Source organism: Molossus molossus, unplaced genomic scaffold (assembly GCF_014108415.1).
Source record: "Molossus molossus isolate mMolMol1 unplaced genomic scaffold, mMolMol1.p scaffold_m16_p_14, whole genome shotgun sequence".
NCBI lineage: Eukaryota > Metazoa > Chordata > Mammalia > Chiroptera > Molossidae > Molossus > Molossus molossus.
The window spans coordinates 19,762,343-19,779,840 of NW_023425349.1; the positions used below are offsets into that span (position 1 = coordinate 19,762,343).

The 17,498-nt window shown below is 39.1% G+C and overlaps 1 protein-coding gene across 7 annotated transcripts in view; it reads left to right on the forward strand.

Moving 5' to 3' along the window:
* FKBP15 (FKBP prolyl isomerase family member 15) overlaps positions 1 to 17,498 on the forward strand; it is a 60,555-nt gene that overhangs the window by 22,274 nt on the left and 20,783 nt on the right. For 6 of the 7 annotated variants that reach the window (XM_036260903.1, XM_036260900.1, XM_036260901.1 and 3 more), the window contains 9 exons: positions 1,752 to 1,901; positions 3,704 to 3,772; positions 5,041 to 5,187; positions 6,942 to 7,084; positions 7,549 to 7,606; positions 10,123 to 10,230; positions 12,407 to 12,509; positions 12,965 to 13,074; positions 15,038 to 15,152. In XM_036260903.1, the coding sequence (XP_036116796.1) occupies positions 1,752 to 1,901; positions 3,704 to 3,772; positions 5,041 to 5,187; positions 6,942 to 7,084; positions 7,549 to 7,606; positions 10,123 to 10,230; positions 12,407 to 12,509; positions 12,965 to 13,074; positions 15,038 to 15,152 (1,003 nt within the window). Of the gene's footprint in view, positions 1 to 1,751; positions 1,902 to 3,703; positions 3,773 to 4,103; positions 4,145 to 5,040; positions 5,188 to 6,941; positions 7,085 to 7,548; positions 7,607 to 10,122; positions 10,231 to 12,406; positions 12,510 to 12,964; positions 13,075 to 15,037; positions 15,153 to 17,498 lie in introns of those variants that run through there. The other variant, XM_036260907.1, reaches the window with a different exon arrangement.

The window sequence follows — 17,498 nt, forward strand, 5'->3', positions numbered from 1 at the left end:
GAGAGAGAGGAACATCGAGAAAGGGACACATCGAGTGGCTGCCACCCGCACGACCCAACCAGGGCTGGGGACAAACTGCAACCGAGATACGAGCCCTTAGCGGGAACCAAACCTGGGTCTCTCGGGACCACAGGCCGACGCTCTAACCGCTGAGCAAAACCGGCCAGGGCTGTTTCTGATTTCTTTGTCTAAGAAAGGTTGAAATTCTAAGATCTGTGCTAAGATAATATGGCTCAGATTGTAGGTATAGTGTGGATATAAATTATGGGAATGCAACACGGTTTTCTAAAGTGCCTTTTTTTTCTAGTTTATTGTTGTTACCAGATTAAAGGGGTCTGTTCGCCTGCATGCATGAAAGCCCAATAACACACAAATAGAACTTCACAGCAAAGAAAGTAAGGGTTTATTATTTGAGGAAGTGGTGTCATGCCCAGAGTCACAAGTGAGCCATTGCTCAAAGATGTGGCTTTCCGATGGCTTTTACTAGGTGTGTTGGTTATATAGAGAACTAAGGGAGTTAGTTAGGGTTGTGGTCTCTACTGATTGGTTGGTCGGTGCTAGGGTAGGGGATAGTTGATCACTGCCTCTGGTCCTGGTGTCAGCCATGGCATTGCTTCATCTGGCTTTACTGCTTTTCTGGGGCTGAAACACAGTTGAGGCCTATTATCTTTAGTTTGATTGAAATTCTATTTGTAGTCAATAGACCTGAGGCTTTGTTCCTATGATAGTTTAATGCTGACCTTACTGTCTGAAGGCTTAGTGATTAAGGTAGTGGACATGCAAGGGAGAAGGAGTCAGATGAGTCAGGGTGCTAGATGAGACCAGTGTCAATCAAAAGGAAAGAAAGGAGAAAGTTCATATTAAAGAAATGAAGTTTCTGCCTGGTTACATCATCTTTAAAAATGCTTGCCTAGCCCTGGCCAATTTGGCTCAGCGGTTGAGCATCGGCCTGTGGACCAGAGAGTTTCGGGTTCGGTTCCCGCTAGGGGCATGTACCACAAAAAAAAAAAAAGCTTGCCTAGCCCTGGCCGGTTTGGCTCAGCGGTTAGAGCGTCGGCCTGCGGTCCAGAGAGACCTGGGTTCTATTTCCGCTAAGGACGCGTACCTCGGTTGCAGTTTGTCCCCGGCCCTGGTTGGTCGTGCGGGTAGCAGCCACTCGATATGTCCCTTTCACATCGATGTTTCTCTCTCTTCCTCTCTCTCCCTCCCACTCTATCTGAACAAAAAATGGAAAAATGTCCTTGGGTGAGGATAAAAAATAAATTAAATTAAAAAAAATAAAAATGCTTGCCTAGATTCTCAAATACTGAAGCATTAAATCAGTATGGTAATGATAGCTAACATTTATGTGTACCTATTATTATTTTACAGACACTTTGCCAAGTACTGTACTTGTATTAGTTCAGTCTTCACAACTACTGTAGGAGATATGCAAAGTTTTTATCTCCATTTTACAAAAATCCTCTATGAAATAAGGTTCACAGAGGTTAAGTTATCCAGCCAAGATCACAAGTTAATAAGTGGCAGTTAGTAAATTCAGATCTGTACTCAGACAGTCTGACTCCAAAGCTATACTCTTAGTCACTTTAATTCTGGACAACATTACTGACTTTGGAATGGTTTACTTCTAAGCATATAATCTGTTTTGTTGGTGGAAGCCACTGTTTGGAAAAGAGCATTAGCAAAAATGGAGTGAGTACTTACTAAGCTTTAAATTTATGCTGCTTTGATTTTTTTTTTTGGTCTCACAGGTGTGCATTGCCAAGTGCAACAGTGCCTCTTCCCTGGATGCAGTGCTCTCACAGGACCTCATTGTAACAGAGGGTCCTGCTGTGGAAGTTGGAGATTCTTTGGAAGTGGCCTATACCAGCTGGCTCTTTCAGAATCATACACTGGGCCAGGTAAGAAAATGTACCCCGTGAGTTCTTTTGTAATTCAAACAGCATGAGGGCTATTTATATGTAAGGTAGTATTACTGTGAATTGCTGCTGTTGGCAAATAGAAATATTTTAGGAGCCCTGCTTTAATTCTTACTGTTGCTTTTAGGGCATAGCAGTGAAATGTTAATGTATAAAATCTGCTCAGTGCCACTCACCATGACTCTTCTACTTGGAGAAAATGGAAGCTAATTTCCTAAGTGTTATTTGTGGCAATTGTTCACGTATGTCTAGTTTTATAGTTGAATATATTCTTAGGAATATATTATGGAATTAGGTCTTACAACTTCTTTTTAAAGCTTCCGGTTGTTTCTGTTATAGATACTATAAATAAGTTGGGCTTGTGGTCTTTTAATATATTAAGCCGCCAAAAGCAGTATGGTATGATAGAAAGAACTTTAGACTATGAGTCAAAATACGGGAATTCAAGTCCCAATTATTTTATCCTAACTTAACCTTGTTAAGTCATTAAGCTCTTAATGTGTTCATTCCCCTCCCCCCCATTGATGAGTAGAGGTTAGTGATTAGTGGCAGGATTGGTGGCAGCATCAAATGAGATTATTTATTTTAAAGTTGTTTATAGATGAAAAATGCTTTTAATAGATGAAGTCACTTTTTTTTCTAACCCTGGAAAACGAGTGCCTCAGAGATATTCTATGTGATAACGTTACCAGACGAAGTGGGGGATCCTCTGGGTGCTGTTGGGGCTGGACGTCTTTCAATATCCTAAGAAAAGGAGTTTTCAGAGACTTGTATGGGAGAATGAGTGATTTTTATTTGTGTGGAATTCAGTCTCTGGGTTTCCAAAGTCCTATTTCTCTTAGTATAGCCATAAAAGAGGTATAGCTGGGGTTTCAGTAGAGCTAAAGTCAGAGCCAGTGTCCAGAGTTTCCATTCCATGTTGGAGACAGGTCTAGTTCAGCATCAGGCTAGTTGCAATCCATTTGTCCATTGTGTGTGGGGGTCTGCATGGTCGAGGACCACACGGGTGAATACAAGGAAGTAGGAGCAAATGGTCCCCACAAGCCAGGAGTTAAGTGCAACTTGCCAAGAGGAACCAAGAGCATAAGAGAGCAAACTTCTTTGTTCAGGGAATTAAGTGTCCCAAATCTTCGTGCCCTTGCAGTGGCCACACCCATTCTGGCCAACCATCTCTGTCCTCAGGTGTGGTTGATAGGCAAGTATCTTCTTGATGTCAACCCAACTTTACTGGGCATGCATCTATCTTCCCTTTGTTCAGTCCCCTTTCCCTAGTGTTTTGCAGGGAACATACCTATAATATCTGGCCTTACTTTGCTCCTTTCCTGTTATTATTATTATTATTATTTAATTATTTTTTTCTTGATTGATTTTTAGAGAGAGAGGAAGGGAGAGGGAGAGACAGAAACATCGATGAGAGAGAACATCAACTGGTCGCCCCCTACATGTCCCCCACTGGAGATCGGGCCCACAACCTGGGCATGTGCCCTGACCGGGAGTTGAACCGGCAACCTCTTGGTGCATGGATCGATGCTTAACCACTGAACCACACCAGCCAAGTCTTTCCTGATATTAATAACTAGTTAATTACAACAGTATCATTACTATCCTTTACCCATGATGTGGTCCTGTCTTTTCAGCTCTCTTAAGAACTATTTTCCCAGTATATTTGACATTCCCTATTCCAGAAATACTGTGCTGGTATGTTTAATAAGTTGCATATCATGCTTATTATTGTTTTTTAAATTGGCTAACCTCATTTATCATTTACTTTAATCAAATTGCAGGTTTTTGACTCCACTGCTAACAAAGATAAGCTGCTTCGCCTGAAATTAGGATCAGGAAAAGTCATCAAGGTAAAGGTTTACCTGTATTCTTACATGGTTTTATCCATTGCAGTAGGCTTAATTTAGATTAAATTTTGTGAAATTTTTAACCTGGGTATCTTCTGAGAGTCTGGAAAGGCTTGGTTAAAAAGTAAGAGGGGGCCCTGGCCGGTTCGGCTCAGCGGTTAGAACGTCCGCCTGCGGTCCAGAGAGACCCAGGTTCTGTTCCCGCTGAGGGCGCGTGCTTCGGTTGCAGTTTGTCCCCGGCCCTGGTTGGGTCGTGCGGTTGGCAGCCATTCGATGTGTCCCTTTCACATCGATGTTTCTCTCTCTCTCTCTCTCCCTCCCAGTCTATCTGAAGAAAATATGGAAAAATGTCCTCGGCTGAGGATTAAAAAAAAAGTAAGAGGGGAAAATGTGTTACATTATCTGCATTTGGGAGATTTTTACCTATGAGACAATGTACAGTAATCCTCCCTTATCCTCAGTTTTGCTTTCCATAGTTTTAGTTTCCTATGGTTAACCACTGTCTGAAAATAGTAAATGGAAAATTTCAGAAGTAAACAATTCATAAATTTTAAGTCGCTTGCTGTTCTGAGGTGTGATAAAATCTCGCTCCATCCTGCCCTGGATACAAATCACCCCTGCCCCAGCATATCCACACTGGACATATTGATACATTGTAAAGTACTCATTCATCCATGGGGCAAAAAGGTTTTCTCCATAGTGTTGTTTATGACTCCTTTTCTCAGTCTTTTGGAAACTTTAGTGTAGATCATAGCAGTTAAGGCATGACCCTTGAAGCTATACAGATATGGTATTGAATATTGGCTTAACAAATTACTAACTCTGATCTTGGGCTAGTTATTTAACCTCCCTAAGCCTCAGTTTTCTCATATGTAAAATGGGGATAATACTGCTAACCTTATGAAGTTATTTTGGGGATTAAACAACATAATGCAAGTAGGGCACTTGCTAGAGTACTTGGAAAAATGTGTTTAATACATGGTAGCTTTTATTTCTCTTTTAATGCCATTCTGTTTCTCCCAATTTCTCTCATCTGAGATAAATATGTTTCATTCATCTCTGGATGTGCTGGCTTTTACGAGTAAATTCAGAAGCAGTGTCCACCTATTCTTATAACCAGTGGGGAGGTGGGGGATTAGGTGAAACTTTACTCTCTCCAGAAGTCAAAACCTGAAAATGTGGATGAATGAAACCTGATGGTCCCATACTTCATTTTTCCTTTCGAGGAGGTTTGTGTCTGATGAGTTTTTCTCCTTCTCTGATTCCTAAAGGGCTGGGAGGATGGAATGCTGGGCATGAAAAAAGGAGGGAAGCGGTTGCTTATCATCCCTCCAGCCTGTGCTGCTGGCTCTGAAGGGGTAATAGGATGGACTCAGTCAACGGACTCACCCCTGGTGTTTGAGGTGGAGATTAGGCGGGTGAGTGAAATTGTTTACATGCTGTGTTGATTAGTCCTCGTTGCTAATTAAGTAAAATGAATAAATATGTTTGAAAACCAGATTCTGAAGACTTTGTTTTTTAAGACCAAGGTTTATATCCTTACTTGCTCTCTGTTCAGAGTCTAGGAGAGGTTGTGACTGAGCAAATTATTTCTCTACACTAAACTTTTTTTTTTTTTTTTGGTATGTGCCCCTAGCAGGAACTGAACCCGGGACTCTCTGGTCCGCAGGCCAACGCTCCAACCACTGAGCCAAACCGGCCAAGGCTACACTAAACTTTTTATTTTGTCCTTAAATAGTGATTTCTATCCAATGTGAACATTTTTTGACTTAGTAATTCCATGGCTACAAATTTATCCTATCAATTTATTCTCATAAGTAAGTAAAGATATTTATATATCGAAATATAAAAATGGATATATAAGCCCTGGCCAGTTTGACTCAGCGGTTAGAGCATCGGCCCGCGGACCAGAGAATCCCAGGTTTGGTTCCCATTAAGGGCATGTACCTCGGTTGCAGTTTGTCCCCGGCCCTGGTTGGTGTCGTGTGGGTGGCAACCAATTGATGTGTCTCTCACATTGATGTTTTTCTCTCTCTCTCTCTCTCCCCTCCCCTCTCCCTCCCACTCTATCTAAAGATAAATGCAAAAATCGGGTGAGGATAAAAAAAGAAAGAAAAATAGATATATAATTTCCTCCCACTTCTGAAGGACTCTTTCCTAACTAGACACTGTTATCTCTGCTGGGTCATTTCAGCTCTCTTTCCTGACATGCTTCCAGCTGCCTTTTCCGTAACTATTACGGTTTCTCAATTTTCCTTTGAGTTGGCTGGTAATAGATAAAGCAATTTGTACCTATGAAGACTGGCATTTTGTAAACATAAGGGGAAAAAAATTTTTTTTAAACCAGTAATGGAATAATTACAAATTGACTTGCTTATTAAATTGACAAGGGTGATACAGAATTATTATGCCCAGTGTAACAAGAGTGTTGAGAAGGATTTATATACTACATGTAGAGTATAAAGTAGTTCACCCTTGCTGGTATGCAATTTAATGGTATTTATCAGAAGTCTCAAAAATGAGCATACTTTTTTCCAACAGTTTAACTTCTGGGAATTTATGCTTTGGAAATATTTAAGATTCTATGCAAATATATAGATATAAAACTATTCATAGAAGTATTGCATGTGATAGAAAGAATTAGAAATAACTTGAATGTCCAATAGTGAGGAATTGGTGAAATATATTTTGTAATAGCATTAATATTTATGGCTTCCCATAACTCTGGATTTTTTTGTAGGTAATAACAGTTAAGGACATGACCCTTGAAATTAAACATACTCTTCAGTAGTTAAAAGTGATGTTGTAGATCATTAATTTAGTAACCTGGAAATACGTTAATATATCAGTGAGTGGGCAAAGCAGGTTGCAGAATAGTATGGCCTCATTTTTGTAAAAACACATATACATATACACACATGAACCTAGATAAAACAAATGTGAAATACTACATCCAAAATTCTAACAGTGTTATTGCTTAGTGGTTGGACTACAGGTGATTCCTACCGCCCCCCCCCCTTTTTTTTTTTGCTTATCTATATTTTCTGATTTACCTACAATGAAAAGATTAAGATTATGACTTGTGTAATGAAGACTAAGTAAAATGCAAGGAGGATGAAGGGGGAAGGGTGTCTTTTTGGTGACCTATTTCACCTTTGGGTTCTTTCCCTAGGTGAAGTTTGCCAGAGATTCCGGTTCTGATGGGCACAGTGTTGGTTCCCGGGATTCTGCAGCCCCTTCTCCCATACCTGTTGCTGACGGTCTACCTGCTGATCCTGTTGTGTCACCACCCACATCTGTGCCTTTCAAGTCAGGGTCAGATACTAGATTTGTATCAAGCTCTATTTGTCCATAAAAATTATTCTTAGAGAGGTTTAGAAATAGGGATATAGTTAAAAACTAAAAAAAAAATTAATAGCTGTTAAAAATGGGATGGGAAAAATACTTGCATTAGATTTTTCTGACAAAGGATTCATATTCATAGTCTGTAAAAGCACTAACTCAGATATTTAAGAGTAGCTGCCAAACCCTGGAAGAAAATTGGGTAAAAGGCATAATCACAAAATATATACTCAAGGAAAAAAATGTGAATAATAAGCATTTGGATCGAACATTATTTATCTTCACTAGCTTTCAGAAATTAAGCAAACTAAAGAGTTAAAATTCTGTTTTACAGCTATTAAATTGGCAAACATTTAAAAAATAATTTGTTTATCAGTATAATCTAGATTTGTGATTATGGATTTTGTTTTCATCTCATATGTTCTGCTTGCTTTCAGGGAGCCGGCTCTTCGTAACAAATCTAACTCCCTCAGTGAACAGCTTACAGTAAATACAGTGAGTATATGAGTCAATCTTCCTCACCCCCAGTTTGCTGAAAAGTTTTATTGTGTAGGGTAGCGATAAAAAAATGTTGAGAACCATAGATGTAGCTAGAACTCAATGGTTACTTTATTCATTTCCCCTTACTTCTGCATAGACAGACCTGGGTTCAAATCTTTATTCTTATAACCATGTGGCCTTGAGAAAGTTATCTAACTTCTCTGATCCTCAGCTTCTTAATGATTAAAATGGAAATAATTCTCTCAGCTCCCTTATAGGGTTTTGTAAGGATTAGAGATATGTTTGTAAAACATTAAGCTCAGAGCCTACTATGTCTTCAATAGTCTCTCAAGAGATTTTTATGAGTTTACATGAAATAATGCCTATGAAGTTTTTAGTATTATGTCTGGCATATTGTAAAAGTGCTTAACATTAGTTTATTGTTGTAGTTACTACATATTACCATAATTACATTACATATCTTCATACTTTTATTCTCTCAGGGGAATTCTGTACTAATTCATCAGCTCGTTGACTTTGAACAGGATATTGGCCCTCTGTGTTTCCCCACATGTGAGAGAAGACCAGCATATTGTCATAGTGTAAAATTTGGATTTGAATGTCATTAGGAGATTGTACACTGTAGTTTGCTGCTCCCCTGCCTGGTTTGTGATGACATCTGAGTTTGCTACAAGTGGATGAGATGAAAACTAAAGTACTTCAAGTTCCAAAGTCCTGTGGCCTTCATCTACCACACTGGGAAATAGGACAATTGCATAGAGTGAAATTGTTAAGAAATTTCTTTCCAGCTCTAGTTCATTTCATTTATATTCAGCCCAAAGCAATAATTATTAAGCAAATAATTGACCTGATATGTGTAAAAAGTGATCTCCTAAACCCAGAAGGTTAAGCCAAAGAATTAGAAGAAAATTGAAACACACTTATAGTTTCATATTTTTGAGCAGCCACAAAAAAATTGTTCAGTATTGGTTCTGTTGTACTCTCTAGACATGGCTACTTTTGTCATCTGTTTATGTTTCAGTAACTTCTGGTTACTAGAGGTCTCCTGCCTTTTCTTTTTATAATTTTTTTTTAAATTGAGGCATAATTCCCAGAACATAAAATTAACCATATTTGTCTTTTTTTTACATTTTTAATTTTTTGTTTTGAATAGGTAGTTGCATTCAAATAGTATAGTTAGCAAAATAATATAACAAGATATACATTAAGAAGACTCACTTCCATCCCTGCCCCCATCTACCTCATTCCATCTCATCTGCTTAGGTAATGGTTTTATTAGTTTCTTATATATTCTTACAATGTTTCTTTATGCAGATGCAAGCAAATTGGAATGTATGTTTTATTTCTCTCCCCTTTCACAAAAGTTAGCATAGGATATATGTTATCTACCTTGCTTTTTACATATTATGATGTCTATAACAATATCTTCCCATGTTAGTGTATATATACAAAGTTTCCTCATACTATTCTGTGGTATGGAGTCCTCCCTTGTCTGATCCAACATTTTTTTATTATGCATCTCCATCATTTTAGGAAAAAAATGAGCACATATTCCCAGTCTTTGTCTATTTACAAATTATATAATAAAGTACTGTCAATCCCTGTAAACAAGTTTATTGTCTTGTTACTATAGCTTTAAAATAGTTTAAAAATAGAGGTTATGGTCATTTCTGTGCTCAATAGTCATCTTATGCACCCTCAGAGGTATGTCTCTCCACTCTGAAGGCTCTACTTTATATATATATGTTTTCATTGATTTTTTTAGAGAGAGAGGGGAAGGGAGAGAGAGAGATAGAAACATTGATGTGAGAGAGAAACATTGATTGGCTGCCTCCTGCACGCCCGCTGCTGGGGATTAAGCCGGAAACCCAGGCATGTGCCTTGACTGGGAATCAAACTGGTGACCTCTGAGTCCATGGGACGACCCTCAGTACACTGAGCCACACCAGCCGAGCTAAAGGCTGTACTTTGAAACAATTATGGATACAGGTGCTTTTAGCACAGGGGCTAGTGTATAGTCAGTGTGGCTCCACTAGTGTGTGATGTGTAGTCAGTGCCAAGTCAAGAGTTAAATGAACCTGAATTTAGAACAAAGAGCTCCTGTTTCCTTCTCTCCCCAAATCTCTTCTGAATAGCTATCTACTGAATTTCTCCCAGGCTTTTGAGAGGCTAGTATAATCTAAAATGCTTCCTTCCTTTAATCTGTACTTTATTTTTCATCTGTAAATGGGGATAATTATGCCTGGTGGGGAGACTTGATTGAAATGAAGTAATACATATGAAATCACTTTGTCCAATCCAAACATACAGGGAATAATTTTTACTGTTGTTCTTATGTATGACCCATATATGTTTGTAGGCCAGAAAATGTTCTCATTTTTTAGAAGAAATGGTTTCAAATAGATATGGCAGGGGTTCTTGTTGGATATGATACAAGACCCAAAGACAGAATTGACTGAAGGCAGTGAACCTTGATTACAGTGGTTTTTATAACTTTCCTGTCTTTTTAGAATCCTCATATGGTCAAGGCCAAGTTGATCTCTCGGATGGCTAAAATGGGCCAGCCCATGCTGCCCATCCTTCCACCGCAGCTGGATTCCAATGATTCAGAAATTGAAGTATGTTTCCCTGGCTGTATTAGAATGACTAATGCAAAAGTTGCTATCTTCTGTTCCTTTGGTTCAAATTATTGCTTTTTCTGCCTCTAACCCAGAATTATTATTTAGAGAGTTTATATTCAAAATGGTATTGGTACTGTGTTTCTACTGTGATTAGCACTTTCTCTGAAAAATGGAAACAATTTCATACATCCACCACAAGAACTGGGCAGTTTTAAGTAGGCAGTTTCGCCTTCTACTAAAAACTCTTGCCAATAAAAATCACTCCTTAGGCAGCATGATACCCAATTCATATAAGATGCTGAACTTATATTTGTTGATTGAATGTTTAGGTCCTCTTGGGAAATGTTGGTCTTCCCACTGATGTTAACTATAACTAAAGATCACACTGTTGTGTCTTTTGGCATTGTATGTGAGGTGATTTTTTAAGTCAAGAATTTTACTGCAGCCAAATCAGTTTTTTCCTATATGCTTAGAAAGCTTTCCCACTTTCAGATGTAAACATCACATGTGTTTTTAAGAAATATTTATTATTTTATATTTATATCTAAAATTGTAATTCATCTTTAAATTGTTGTATGATATGAAATAACTTAATTCTAATATAGTTCTTTTCTGGTTGGTTAGTTCCTTATTAAATAAAACCATCCCTTTTCAATTGAAATGCTTAATATTGATTGATTTTTTGGATCCTTTCAGTGTGATGTAAAACATAGCAAAGGTCATACTCCTAAGAAAAATTTTCCAAAATAACTTTATTTTTTACAATTATGTTTTATCTCTTTTGGGAAAAACTCTAAGTAGATTTAACATTTAAAGGAGGATGAGATTTCTGTGGCTTATTATAGGATTGATTTTTATCTGGTCTGTGGAAATGAAATTTGAACAAGATTATCTTCTTATTAAAAATGTTAAATGTTGCCCTGGCCAGTTTGGCTCAGCGGTTAGAGCGTCGGCCTGTGGTCCGGAGAGACCCGGGTTCGGTTCCCGCTAAGGGCACGTACTTCGGTTGCAGTTTGTCCCCGGCCCTGGTTGGTCGTGCGGGTGGCAGCCACTCGATGTGTCCCTTCACGTCGATGTTTCTCTCTCTCTCCCCCTTCCTCTCTCTCCCTCCCACTCTGTCTGTACAAAAAATGGAAAAATATCCTCGGGTGAGGATAAAAAAAAAAAAAAATGTTAAATGTTATTTAATTCTTTGTAGAGTAATTTGAATTAATAAAGAAGAAACATTTTTAATAAAAAGGGCATTCTTCTATGTATATTGCCCTGTAACCTGCATTTTTAACTTAATGTTATATGAACATTTATGTTAATATCAATAATATAAATAAAGCAAAGCATTATTATCTTTAAAGGCACCCAGTGCTCTATTATATTGATTTATAATAATTTCATTCACTCTGTTGTTAGATATTTAGGTTAATTTAGAACCATAGGGATGTAAGAGTGGGATGCTGTCAGGAACAAGAGGAAGTGTCAAAGTAAAAGAATGCCTGAGATTTCAGCTCTTGAACTGTAGCATAGAGATCACAGTCACTGTATATTGTGCTTCAGGTTTTTCTTTTCCTTTTATAAATAAGGAAGATGTTTGTAAGGTAACTTTGTTTAGGGTTACAGTGAGAACAACATTGCTTTGATTTTTATGAAAAGAAAGAATGGGGGGAAAACACTCTAAAACTATATTATCCCCAAAACATTATGGTGAATTAAGGTGCAATGAATTCTACTCTATCTGTTTTCATTGAGTGCCTTGAGGTCTATGGAGATAATTTGGCAGAAAAGAAGAGGCTAGATTATTCCCTAGGTTTCCTTGCAAGAGAACTCTCTTCTGTGGGAACAGACTGGGTCATTCTGAAGGTTACTGCTGTTTTGGTAAATAAGTTCTGGAGAGCAGTCACTTTAGCTGCTTCAGATAATAAAACTTCAACAACTTAGATGTTTGAGGAAATTATATTTAATTATTTGATATGGTTTACAGGGAGAAGGGATCTTACTCTATTACATAGTAGTGCTTTCTCCCTATATCCTGCACTCTGAACCCTTGACTTCCTGCTTGCTTTTCCTTTCTACTTTTTGCCTAGGAACTGTGTTATAAGTTGGTTTAGGGTGGACAGTTAGCCTTAGTCTTCTCTTAAGGACTGAGACATAATAACCAAAATGCTTGTGCCTGTTTCAGGAAGTGAATGTTCTGCGAGGAGCTGGGCAACCCACGCCGACTCCATCTATCCAACCCTCTCTTCAGCCAGCCCAGCCAGTGCTACCACAGGTGACCGCTCATGGTAAGGAAGCTCTCTACGGCTCTGTGGCCTTGAACTGGGTCAGCACCAAAGTTATCATCACTGTTCCTTAAGTTGTTAGGCTGCATCGTTGTACTGAGAACTGAACTGGAGTTTAAATCTTGTCAGTTCATCCCTGGGAAGGGCATTTTCAGATGTATTAGGTCTGCTTGCTGTGTTGCATTGTCAGTTTTGGAAATCTGCACTCAGCTAATGAGATTTCTCCCTGTGTAATTCTGCACTTCCTGTCAGCTGATGGGATTGTCTGTCTGAGTCAAATGCTCCTGAGAACACCAACGTTCATTCCACTAGCCCATTGCTGAGACTCCAGTAGAACTGGTTTTAGGAGATTAGGTGAGGAAAGTGGTCAAATCTGAAGCCTGACAGTATGTAAAATGCTACTCTGGACTTGTACAAGCAAGGATAGGTAACGGTGAAAACTTCTTGCATTATCTTAGCACCTCAGCCACCTGTTTCTGGACTCCAAGCTCCCTCTGCTGCCTTAATGCAAGTTACATCTCTCCATTCCCACTCCTCAGCTGTGTCTGGAAATTCCCAGTCCTTTCAGGTAACAACATTTTAAAGCTATATCATTTATAAGCTATAATTTATTATGGTTCTAGTCAGTCTCTTTTCTTCCTGCATAATTCATACAGTAGCAGCTCACTACAATCAGAGATTATAGTTTTCCCTTTCCTGAACCACCACTTTTTCATCCCTAAGCCAGTCAAAGGATTATATTCTTTATGGGTTATTGTGAAGATTAAATGCAAGAATAAACAAAGCACCTGGTACAAAGCCTGGCACATGGTCAAGGCCCAATCCATATTTGTTTCCTTTTCACTCATGCCTAGCAGAGGGGTATAAATGCATATCTTCTGTGTTCTTTTTTTTTTTTCCCTTTATTGATTTTAGAGAAAGAGCGGGAGAAAGATAGAAACATTGATGACAGAGAACATCGATTGGTTGCCTCCTGCATGCCCCCTACTGGGGATCGAGCCCACAACCTGGGCATGTGTCCTGACTGGGAATCAAACCAGCAACCTCTTGGTGCATGGGTCTATACTCAGCCACTGAACCACACTGACCGGACTTCTATGTTCTTTTCTTTCATACACCTGATGGGCTAAGATTCTGCACTATACTCAGCACAGTAGTTGTAGGTTAAGGGTGGAGGCTGCATAGAAAATAACAACTGGACTCTGATGTCTGGCTATTCTCCAAAAATGATCCCTTAAAGTAGATTTTTTAAGTTTTCACAGAAGGCAGTGACAGCAGCCTGTCTGCCTCTGCTGATTGTTTGTCAGGATAGTGGACACTTTCTTCTGCCCCTATACATTTTGGGTTTTTTTTAATCCTCACCTGAGGACATTTTTCTATTTATCATCAGATAGAGTGGGAGGGAGAGAGAAGGAGAGAGATGGAAAACAACATCAATGTGAGAGAGACACATCGACTGGTTGCCTCCTGCACGACCCAACATAGATGTGGTATTACTATTTATGCAGGGCTGGGGACAAACTGCAACCAAGGTACTTGCGCCCTTGATGGAATTGAACCCGTGATTCATTGGTTCATGGGCTGACGCTCTTAACTGCTGAGCCAAACTAGCCAGTGCATGCTCCTATGCTTTTGATGGATAAGACATACTCCTAGTGAAAATGGGGGACTCACTTCCTCAGTGATTCTTAATAGAAGGGTGGGAGTGCTAGTAGTCGGGCTATGTCCCATTGGTGTGGAGTGTATCAGTATTGAAAAAAGCCCACTTGCCCTTTCTCTACTCCCTAATGGAGAATTGCCATCCTATAGACTAAGGTTTTTTTTCAATGTATAATTAATGGGTAGTTATATTTACCCCTGGAAATTAGCTGCATTTCTTTAATTCAAGAAAGAATAACCACCATTAAAATGACAGCTGCTGTTTGTTGAGCATTTACTATCTGCCAGGCACTTAACTTATAGCTGTTAGGAACTTTACCTATGTATCACTTCATTTAGTCCACACAACAACCCTAAGATGTGGTATTACTATTTTCATTTTATAATTGAGGTGACTGAGGCTCAGCACAAAATGAGAGCTCTTGGTTACACAGATAAGCACTAGACTCTAGCAGGGGAGGGGCATCCTTTGGAAACTGGTGGATTAGTTTGGCATCTCAGTGCACCCTTCTTCTTTTACCTCAATGGAAACTAAGCAGAGTTGTCTTAGTTGTAACATTCCTTAGACCATCAGTAGGCCCAGTGGCTGGGGAATGAATTCCTACTTAATGAAATCATATCACCAGAGGACTGAGAAGTGACATGAGACACCCTTCCCTCATTTCCTGGGTAGGACTTCAGTGGCTGGGTTACAAAGCTAACGCTCCTGCTGCAATTCTTACTCAATACCAAAGCCCTGTCTTAGCCGTCTACAGCTTCAATAAGTTTGAGTCTCCTTCCATCTTGTCCACTTTATTTCATCAAAGTGAGTTAAGCAAAAAAAGAGAGACACAAATGTTTTATAAACCGGCTGTAACTTGGCATTTTCTCAGCCTTATGCAGGTATGCCAGCCTACGGTTATCCCCAGGCATCATCTGTCACCTCCCAGCTGCAGTCCGTTCGGCCTTTATACCCAGCACCGCTCTCTCAGTCTCCCCATTTTCAAGGTACGGAGTGATTCCCCTCAGTTTCTGGTCTTCTTTTGCTTTGGTTTCTTTCTTGCCAATGTTTTTCATGTTTACTGCAATAGATCTCTGCTCTTTTTAAAAATATATTTTTAAATAGCTTTCTTGAGATATAATTAACATACCATACAACTTCACTCATTTTAAGTGTATAATTCAATGATTTTTTAGTAAGTTTACAGAATTTTGCAGCCATCACCACAATCTAATTTTAGAACATTTTCTATCTTCTCCTGCCCCGCCCAGAAATCCTCATCCCACTTTCTGGGTTTTGTTTCTTGTATTTTCCCCCACTAGCCCTTTTTAATTCCTCTGTCAGAGTGGCTCTGTAGAGTTTATAAAAATAGTAAAACATTAGAGGAAATTGGGAGAAAGCATGATGACAAATGAACACTGATTTGTTAAAAATTTTAAATTATGAAAATAATATACTTTTATTAAACAGCCAAACAATGTGCCCTGGCCAGTTTGGCTCAGCGGTTATAGAGCGTTGGCCTGCGGTCCGAAGAGACCCGGGCTCGGTTCCCACTAAGGGCACGTACTTCAGTTGCAGTTTGTCCCCGGCCCTGGTTGGTCGTGCGGGTGGCAGCCACTCAATGTGTCCCTTCACGTCGATGTTTCTCTCTCTCTCCTTCCTCTCTCTCCCTCCCACTCTATCTGTACAAAAAATGGAAAAATATCCTTGGGTGAGGATAAAAAAAAACAACAAAAAAAAACAAACAAAAAACAGCCAAACAATGCAAAAGGGTGTAAAGTGAAAAGTACAGTCCTCCATCATTTAAACCCCCTAATTATAGGAAACTGTTACTAACAGTTACTTGGGTAACTTTTCAGATCTCTTATATGCATGTACAAGTGTGGCTGTCTTGTGTATAAAACAAAACAAAATAAAATGTAAACAGCTGGGATGGTATCCTACCTTCTTGTTCTGTAGCTTTTGTTTTGTGTAATAATCATCTTTGCCATTAGGATAATGGTTGGAAGAAGCAAGTATATCCTAGAACATAATTTATGGATTTCCTGGATGTAGCCTTTGTCTGGAATCCTTGCCCTTTCTCCATCCAGGAAACCATGAAATCTGTCATTTCCTCTATATAGCCTTCCCTGATTGTTACTGTCTCTACTTCCTCTCCTCCAAGAGGTGTAATTATGGATATGTCACCAAAGAGTTAATCTTGCTTTTCTCTGGGCCCTTTTGTACCTTGTACATGGTCCATTTTTTGCACTTAAAACATTCTGTTGTAATGATCTGTTTACATGTGAGTCTCTTCCCGTCAGACTGTGAGCTCACCAAGGGCAGGAACTGGGTTTTATTCATTGCTGTGTCCCTGGTACCTGATAACAGTGCCTGGCACGAGCTGGATGAATGGAGAAACAATCTGAGCTGCTAGTGCTATGGCAGACCAAAGTAGGCATACTTGTGTCCTTGAACCAGACTGTATCCCCCGATGCATTTTTCAGGAGCATAGCTTAGTTATTATAAGCTTTGGAGTCCTTTTGCTTCTGTCCTACAACTTCTCCTGAAATGTGAATCATGTACAGCATTTCTTAGTATTTGGAAATGTCTCTCTCTTTTTGCTCTGCTGAGAGAGCTGTTGGCTTTTTCTCTTACAATGTCCTCTGCTCCAGTTTGGTAATTTTGTTCCTTTTTTTTTTTTTAATCTTTATTGTTGCATGTATTACAGATGTTCCTTATTTTTCCCTTATTGACCCCCTTCTCCCCACTCCCGCCCCTCTCCTACCTTTTCCTGTACTGTTGTCTGTGTCCATTGATTATGCATATAAGTTCTTTGGTTTATCTCTTCCCACCCCCTAACTCCCTTCTCTTTGAGGTTTGTCAGTCTAGCAGCCAATTTGTACTTCTTAATCTCTTCACCTTTTTCACCCATTCTCCCAACCCCCCCTCCCATCTGGCAACCAACAAAATGTTCTCTGTATCTATGAGAATGTTTCTGTTCTGCCTGTTCATTTTGTTTGTAGATTCAATTGTTGATAGATATGTATTTATTGCCATTTTGTTTGTTCATATATTTTATCTTTTTCTTCAAAAAGACCCTTCAACATTTCATCTAATAATGGTTTGGTAGTGATGAACTCCTTTAACTTTTTCTTGTCTGGGAAACTCTTTATATGGCCATCGATTCTAAATGACAGCTTTGCAGGATAGAGTAATCTTGGTTGTAGGTTCTTGCTTTTCATCACTCTGAATATTTCTTGCCACTCCCTTCTGGCCTGCAAAGTTTCTTTTGAGAAATCAGCTGACAGTCTTATGGGAACTCCCTTGTAGGTAACTAACTGCTTTTCTCTTGCTGCTTTTAAGATTCTCTG